The 9,256-nt window shown below is 40.1% G+C and overlaps 1 protein-coding gene across 4 annotated transcripts in view; it reads right to left on the bottom strand.

Annotated features, from left to right (window-relative positions):
• nos1apa (nitric oxide synthase 1 (neuronal) adaptor protein a) overlaps window positions 1-9,016 on the bottom strand; it is a 143,612-nt gene extending 134,596 nt beyond the window's left edge. The window contains exons 1-2 of one of the 4 annotated variants that reach the window (XM_027154433.2): window positions 8,500-9,016; window positions 7,667-7,738 (exon numbers count right to left, since the gene is read on the bottom strand). In XM_027154433.2, the coding sequence (XP_027010234.1) occupies window positions 7,667-7,738; window positions 8,500-8,604 (177 nt within the window). In that variant the 5' untranslated portion in view covers window positions 8,605-9,016. The remainder of the gene's footprint in view (window positions 1-7,666; window positions 7,739-8,499) is intronic. The other 3 variants (XM_047813730.1, XM_027154431.2, XM_027154432.2) reach the window with 3 other exon arrangements.
• Window positions 9,017-9,256: the final 240 nt, after the last annotated feature.

Here is a 9,256-nt window from a genome sequence, read left to right as displayed (position 1 = left end):
AGATTTGTAACATTTATGCAGGGGATCAACATGGAGCTATAAGATTTCTAGTAACACGAGCTGGTTTTTATTTATTTAATTGTTTGTTTGTTTGTTTGTTTGTTTATGCCTTTTTCACTACAGACAGACTGGTGAGGCAGAACAGAAGAAATGAACAGAGATCATCTTGTGCATGTTCTACCACGTAACTGATCAGATGAACGTCAATATCTTTGGTATAAGAAAAATAAAACCCTGGCTACGACTTTCAAGAAAACGTTTACCTCCTGGTGCCGAGGGCATCACGAAACACGTGTAAGCTATTGCCCTTGTACTGTATATACATCAATAAAATGAAGAAAGAAAAATAAAGATGGTGTCCTATAACCTGCAAGGTGGTGAAATGAAAACAGCAAGCCATTGTTTTTTTTCTTCAAGGCTTTAATTTCCCAATAGGCTCTACACCCATTTCCTATACAGGGATATCTTCAGGGCCTTTAGGCTTTTATATCCAATATTTAATTACACATGATGGGTATCTAGGTTCTTTTCTCCTTCTACTGTGTGCTGACATTGTTCTGAGGCGGGGAGAGATATTTGATCAGAGAGCTACAGTGATTTAGCGAATTAGTCTGTTCTAGACACTCTTACACATTATCTATTTCACCGTTTCATAAAAATCGCTGGCAATTAACAAAGCAATGTTAGATTAGCAAGAAATTAATCCTTTAAGCCATAAAAGAGCTCGGCTCGATATGCTTGGGCGAATAGAAACGAACCGGAGCGCGAGACAAATGTTTTTTTTATTCTTCTTTTCTTCTGTAATCATGTTGAATTTTTTTTTTTTTTTTTTTTTTTAGTTTGCACTTCCAGCGTCGTTCGAAATTAAATTCTCCGCAAAAAAATCTGAAGGCAAGGACACGAGGCTTATATAGATGGAAAAGTAATTTTGAGACAGATGCTTCATTTCAGCACTACAGATGCATGAATATTAAATTCATTCATTCACTCACTCAATTTCTACCGATTATCCGAACTACTCGGGTCACGGGGAGCCTGTGCCTATCTCAGGCGTCATCGGGCATCGAGGCAGGATACACCCTGGACAGAGTGCCAACCCATCACAGGGCACACACACTCTCATTCACTCACACACTCACACACTACAGACAATTTTCCAGAGATGCCAATCAACCTACCATGCATGTCTTTGGACCAGGGGGACTAAACCGGAGTACCTGGATTAAACCCCGAGGCACGGAGAGAACATGCAAACTCCACACACACTCCACACAGAATGCTAGCCACAAACCTGCATTTTCCCGACAACGTTCTGAAACCCTAGACAACTCTGCCAGTCGGGAGTCCACCAGAGGACACTTTTAATAAGTTGCAAGAAGACCAAAGACTTATATCTGGGGTGCACTAAATTCCAATCATAAAACAGGCTAATATGTAGGCTAGGCTAGAAAAAAGCTCTTCAATGTTCCTTCAAGGAACATCTGAAGCGCTCTACCGCAATGTAACAAATACTATCCTGCAAATACGACCAAGTTTCAATTAATACTCATACATCTGGAAAGGTCAGGATATCTAAAACCCACTGCAGAACCACTAATATGATTCAATGGCTAACATTGACAACTTTTACCACATAAACATCGGCAATTACGTCAAGACTATAAGTAGGACGCGTCGGTTTGAAGCGGTTACTTTTTTTTTTATTTTGACCGCAACCAGATTCTAAAACTGAAGACATCATCTTTCCTTCCTTCTTTGTTTTTTTTTTCTTTGAACGATCGCTTCACTAAATCCAGCAGATCACACATGTGTAAAAAAGCTTGTTCCTTGCTCAACAAGCTGTCTTTGGCTAAATCATTTAGATTTAAATTGCATGTGATTGGCTGCAGTTGAAGCGCTGCTACGAAGGCTGTGAAGATTTATGGCACTGAGCCACTGAACTACAGCCAGTTTTTTCTACTCATTGATTGCTTCTTTAACAGTTTGTTTTTTTCCTCTGATTGATCCTCAGTAATACGCTGCTGGGTCTGCATCTGGACCTCAAGGTATTTGCTGACAAACCCCTGGCCCAAAACCCTATAGTACTTTACAAAGTGATATAAGAAAAAGTACTGTAATATACCTTGCAACTGAAATTTTCAAGAAGTCTGCGTAAGATTTTAATTTTTTTTTTTGACACCCAAATGTCCAAACAAAGATATTTAACAATCGATATATTTTAAAAGTCATAGGTTCCTTAAACTGTAAGTAGTAAAAAGGACACTCCAATAATTTAAAAATAGTATGATTTAAATAAGATTCCTTCAGACATTCCTCTGGCAAATAACCAAAAATAAATAATTGAGCAAATTGGATTTCCAGCTTATAACGTACTTTGATCCGTCGACCTTTAAGAAACCATAAATCGATTAAAAAAAATCTATCTAAAAAAAAAAAATCAATCAAAGTAAATATGTGACTTACTTTGTAATCACGGCTACGTTTTCAGCAAAGCGTAAGATCGAGCTGGGTGAGAAGCTTCTTACAGATAAAGCATGATCACTTGCAGTAGTGATAAAAACAGTCTGCCTAAAGACGCCTCAGGTCTTGTTCGACCCTGGCATTAAACATGCGCCCTGAGTAATCAGGTCACGGGTAAAGATGTGGACAGGTTCAAATGTTTCTCGGAGATACAACGTGATCCGATCACTCAAACCGTATTCGGTGGTCTGGATCGTGTACGGCCCTGTCACGTCCATGTAGTGTGAGAGTGAATGCGCTCGATGTCTATTTAAGGTGGCTCAAGTGGTTAATTCTCTGGGTTGTTGATCAGAGGATTGGGGTTCAGGTCCCAGCAGTGCCAAGCTGCCGCTGTAGGCCCATGAGCAAGGCTCTTAACTCTCCTGTACTGTAGCTGCCCCTGTGCTCCGACTCCGAACTCCTCATTTAGGATATGTGAGGAAAAACATGTCACTGTAATGTATATGTGGTGATAATAATGGCTTCCATGCCCCAAATTCATCATCGTTCATCACCATGTGCCCTGAACAGCAGTGTAGGACCAAACAGTCAACTGACTGCCTTCTTATTTCTGAAAATCATCCTGGTAGAACTCTCAGCCTCTACACTGATGGATAAAGACTAAAGCTAAACATCATCTTACATGTGCAGCATTTGGCAACATTTTATACAACTGAGGTTTAAGGGCCTTGCTCAGGGGCCCAGCGAAGACAGTGTGGTTTGCGATTTGAAGTCTCAATTTTTCAAAAGTAGTAGCCCAATGTCTTAAGCTCTACGCTACTATGTCCCCTCAAAAAGCTTGTTAAATTTGCTTCATATCTCATTTTCAGACGACGGAACAATGGAGGGTTGTTCGGCAACATTTTATACAACTGAGGGTTAAGGGCCTGGCTCAGGGGCCCAGCAGTAGCAGCTTGGTGGACCTGGAATTCCAACTCACAACCTTCTGATCGGTAGTCCAACACCTTAAATGCTAGACTAAACACTGACATAATAAATGTGTGCGACAGCCTTTCTGCAGAAGAAATGACGTATTCGCTTTAATCACAAGCCCTCCCTGGTTATGTGTTCATAATTCCAGGTGGGAACGGATCGTGTGTCTCACCCGAGGATGCGTGTTAATGCCGGTGTGACGTGGCCTGAAAGCTGCCTAGCTTGTGTGCAGTTTCCTATATCGTTGAACGTTGACCTTTGATGGAGCTGTCGGGTAGCTCGGTGCTGCAGGGAACAGACCCGGCGTAATCGATTCGCCTTGTAATCGCATACCGGCTGCTTTGCAGTCGGAACAGAATTTCTGCGGAGTTCAGAATGCGTGTTTGCAGCTAACCAGACTTTCTTCGAACCTTTTGTAGTTGGTATACAAAACATACAAAACAAAAAAAGATTTCTAATGGTGTTCCCAGGTCACCACATGTAAGAAAGGTTCTCTATGTAGAAAAGGTTCTACCTAGAACCCTTTCCCCCTGTGCCCACAGTGCCAACCAAGTCATTTGAGCTAATCAATTACCATCTGTCTATGTCAGGGGTGTCAAACTGAATATTTATTGAAAAATGAACTGTAACTGATATGTAATGTTCAACCTTTTTCATATGGAAACAAACTTTAGTTTTGCTTAAACACAGGATTTGGAACAACCAGAGCTTGATATTACAAACGCATAAGAAATTAGATTTGAAATAAAAGACACATCAGTGGTGTTCATGTCGCAAACTTTGACCATACACTTTTTGACAAACTCTCCCTCGTTAAAGGGCCGGGCAGATTTTGCCGTCTCTGCTGCCACGATAAAGCTTTACAGTCTTTACAGCAGCTTCACTTTTTGATTTTGCTTTCATGAACATAGTCTGTCGGGAAACCAGACTTTTTTTTCGCCTTCTGGAGCTTCTGCTTTACGTCCAGGTCCTTATACTTCTCATAATGTTTTGTTTCATAGTGTCTTCTTATGTTATATTCTTCTGTTACAGACACATTAGCTCCGTTAGCACACAAGACAAACAGATCTGTCCTTTATATTCGTGAACAGATTCGTAATCTGCCTCCCTCCTGTCTTGAACACTCCTATTGTCCATCTTTCGCTTGGCCATTTTTGTGGAGGTTGGAATTAACTTGCCCGATGTGACTGTAACATGGTTGTTATTGACTGTCAACAGAGAATGAGGGCCGCTTTCTGTTCGTAACTACGTATCAATACAGTAGCAAGGCATTCTGGGATTTGTAGTATTAGCGGAGCATGCGGCTAGACAGCTGTAATGCACATCTGATACGATCTCGCGGGCCAAATATAATTATACCGCGGGCCAGAGTTTGACACCCCTGGTCTACGTGATGTCCTACTTTGGAGCTTTTTTAAAACTTTCTCTCTGCAGAACACAAGGGAAAACCACTATCCCTCTTTAAAAATGTACGTTACAAATGCCTGGCCCTTCTCCAGCAGCTGCCATGCCATGGCAGGGGGTCCAACACACTGAAAAGGTTAATAGGATCATTTGCAACCAATGTGTGCTGGTGTGATGGAAACCACGGCGCTGCAAAAACAAAGCTTTTACAGCCAACGAATTCCCGACACCTCTTCAGCGGACACAATGCTTCACTGTAAAGACGTTGCCTTAAAGTTACGACGGTGACGGGGGAAGACAGAGAGGGAGACAGAGAGAGTCATATGGGGGAGCAAAGACAAAAGGGCTCTCCCATTATTTACAACAAAAACACTTAGGAAAAGATTAACTGTGTCTACATCGTGGGTCCGTGCCTCGGAGTCTTTTGTGGACTTGAAAAGCAGACACGTTTCAGAGAAACAGAAGAGAACAATGTAGTAAATGTTGTAACATTAAGAATACACATTTACTGAATCAATAACAAATTACTACACTTAAGAAAAAAAGGTTTGACCGAAAGCATACTCGAAGGCACACACACGCGTGTGTGTCATGTTCGAATAAACCCCTTTAAAGGTTAAGGTTTGGGAATTTGTGATTTACTCGACACCTTGCTCAAATGAAGCGTCTTCACTCATTCAGAGTTGTATGAATATTTCATAACAGCAGACTGGATGCGGATATAGATCGGCAGAAACAGCATGCGTTACGCTGTAGGGATTTCAAAGGATTACGAAATGACAACGCAGGTCCAAAAGGTTATTCTCCAAACCCATCAGCTCTCAGTGCTGCAGCAGGCACAAAACACTTTACACTGTGACTCAGGTGATGAGTAAGCTGAAGTTTATAAGCACAGAGAATTTTTTCCCTTCCGAATATCATACGCTTGTCTCTGGTGAATTGGCGCAACCGTGTCGGATACTACAGCTCCTTCATTACGTAACGTGCTAATTACGGAGTTCTGTCATATTCTGGAAATGTCTGAAATCATAGAAGATCATATTGATTATGCTTCTGAAGTCCGATAGCGCACGATTTCCGTGTCGGCTGTGCAACGTGACAAGCGACGTCTGTATTGAAATCCCCTCGATTCTATTCAAATTAGGTATGATGTGGTAAATACAAACGAATGGCTCACATAAGATCTCAAGCCGAGCCTACGAGCCTGCTTGTGGTCATTTCTTCACTTCCTCACTCCCGTATTACAATTCCTAACTGTAATTACTTCCCATTTTACTGTATAAACGTGTAATAGAATCTCACTAAATGTCTACGTATATTTTAAGAGGGAAAAGAAAAGCTTGGAAGGAAGTAGAAAAGATTGTTGTTGGTTCTGGCGTGTAACTAGCTAGTACGGACAGTGGGCTGTAGCCTAAAAAGCCTTACCGTTCTCGCACAACCACAAGCAATGACTAAACTAAAGGCTGGTTTATACTTTTTGTTCAGTACGTATTCTGTGCGCTACGTAAGATGGCCGCCGTGTGTATCCTGCGGTCGCTTGGTGTGTCACTTGTGCACATCCTCAGAAATTAACGTGAACTTTCCTAGTGGTGGGAAACCAATGTAAACAGTGCTTATCGCTATCTATGATGCATTTCAACTGACCAAACACAACATAAACAATATTGTCAACTGCTAAGCGTTAACAGTAACAGTTTTCCTGTTTCATAATAGTTTTATTACGGCTATTGTTTGCATTTTAAAAACCTTCTGAAATTGCTGAAAGCTTTTCAGCCAGATTTTCTAGCTCAGCAAATATTTCTGAATGCACAAAGAAGATTTTTGATTTGAGATCATGACAACAATCACAACGACTGTACACGGTTTTGGAGAGAAACCGAGCTTGTCTATCTCTTTAGGAATTAAATAAATCCCCAAATAATACAGGAAAAATATTCAGTTTGACCTGGAATCCAGCTGTTTTGGCTATGATGATGCCATCTGGTGAAACCCTGATGCTAATCTTCCAGAAGTACATGAGATACACAAGCGGATATGTGAACAGTGCCACTCGTAACACGCACATGTGGATGTGTAATGAAAGTGAAGTATATTTTCCCCTTTGGTGTGAAAGTGGTGAGGAATTTGAAACAGAACAAACAGACATTATCGGAAAGCAGCTGTAAGGGACACTGGATGTAGATTGGAATCCCCAATGAGCAAGAACAATCTCCAACATGAGGAAGTAACCCTGAGAGGAACCAGACTCGAATGGGGAACCCTTTTCTAATCACCTGACAGAGAGATTATAAATCATTCCTGTACAAAAATAACAAGAAACCTTACGAACAGGATGTTAAGCGGCCTGAGATGTGCTTTATGATTACAGCAGCATTTCCTAGAATTAAATCTACACAATACTGCTGGGATTGTTGATGAGATCCGGATTTGGTTCAGGGGAAACTTTACAAGAGCAGAAAACGAGCCGTGAGTGCAGAATAATGTGATGAACACAGGACAAATGTGCTGGAATGGCTGTCACATCCTGTTAGAGGCTTGCTGGTAAGACGTTTAGGTAAATCTGTGACCACAGGAAGGCTTGAAATAAACAGCCAGATCAATCTTAACACAATGAGCTCTAACAAGCCTGGCCTTGAATATCAGCTCTTACTCCACCTTGTGTTGCTTCCAGTCTACCAACTGATCTGTCCCTGTATTTCAGATTAATTCTGAGACTAAGGTGCCCAGGATCTCGTTTGTCTTAGAGAGCGAACTAAACACGTGTGTCCACTTCAACAAATGAGGCTTTATTTAACAGGAAACAAGGTTATAAACCAGGATGGAAACTTACCCGAATCCGTCTCATGGCAGCTACTATTTCTACCCGGCTGTTGGGTCGAGACACATCCAGGCTACCAATATACTGACAAAACAAAACAAAACAAACAAAACAAAACAAACAAAACAAATAATTACTTTTCTGTTTCAGTGTAACTTATTTGACTTGTATGTTTACTTTAGTTGCTGGTAAACAAGTCGCCTGGTACAACGTCTTCTGTACAGTGATAAAGAATAATAATAATAATAATAATAATAATAATAATAATAATAGTAGTAGTAGTAGTAATAATAATGATAATAATAATAAGAATAAATAATAATAGCAATAACAATAATACATAATAATCTTAATAAATAATAATAATAAAAATAATAATAATAAATTAGTCTTAATAAATAATAATAATAATAATAATAAATAATGATACTACTACTTCTACTTCTACTACTAAAAATAATAATAATAATAAATACTACTACTACTACTACTAATAATAATAATAATAATAATAATAATAATAAATAATAATAATAATAATAATAATAAATACTACTACTACTTCTACTTCTACTACTACTAATAATAATAATAATAATAATAATAATAATAATAATAATAATAATAAATAATAATAATAATAATAATAATAATAATAAATACTACTACTTCTACTTCTACTACTACTACTACTACTAATAATAATAATAATAAATAATAAAAAATACGAATAATAATACTAATAATAATAATAATAATAATAATAATAATAGTAGTAGTAGTAGTAGTAGTAGTAGTAGTAAACAAGTTTCCTGTCTGCTCCAAACCAAAGCACAGATTCTCACCTTCGCCTCGAAGTTGATCCCGTGTTGGAAAGCGTCCTCATTGTGCAGAGGAATCCGCAGGTCGTGTCCGTCGTCCACTAAATTATACTTGCTTTTCACGGGCATGGTGACGCTTTTCACCGTGCAGTAAGCGTTAAGCACGAGACAGTGTCGTGTTTACAGGCGCTCGGGTTCAGCTCGCGCGCTCCGTGGCGTTTCTTTCTCCCATTATCGTAGCAACGCTTCTTTTTTTTCTTTTCTTTTCCTTTTTTTACCGTCAGTGTAACTTTGTAGCCAATCCCTCTTTTCGCTTTTCCTTCGCCGAACTCAGCTGCTTCCTTCCCGTATTTTCTTCCAAAGGCTCACCGGCTGTCGCTTATTTCCGGTTTAAAAGAGAAAACACAGAAGACTTTCCGCTGTCGTGTTCCTGACAAACCTGCTGTGTGTGAGAGCGGAGAGGGGGATATAGTGGTGTGTGTGTGTGTGTGTGTGTGTGTGTGTGTGTGTGTGTGTGTGTGTGTGTGTGTGTGTGTGTGTGTGTGAGAGCGGAGAGGAGGATATAGTGGTGTGTGTGTGTGTGTGTGTGTGTGTGTGTGTGTGTGTGTGTGTGTGTGTGAGAGCGGAGAGGGGGATATAGTGGTGTGTGTGTGTGTGTGTGTGTGTGTGTGTGTGTGTGTGTGTGTGTGTGTGAGAGAGCGGAGAGGAGGATATAGTGGTGTGTGTGTGTGTGTGTGTGTGTGTGTGTGTGAGAGAGCGGAGAGGAGGATATAGTGGTGTG

The sequence above is a fragment of the Tachysurus fulvidraco genome, chromosome 5 (genome assembly GCF_022655615.1).
Source record: "Tachysurus fulvidraco isolate hzauxx_2018 chromosome 5, HZAU_PFXX_2.0, whole genome shotgun sequence".
In the NCBI taxonomy this organism is placed as follows: Eukaryota; Metazoa; Chordata; class Actinopteri; order Siluriformes; family Bagridae; genus Tachysurus; species Tachysurus fulvidraco.
Note: the sequence above shows the minus strand (reverse complement) of the source record. Positions and strands in the feature narration are given on the sequence as shown.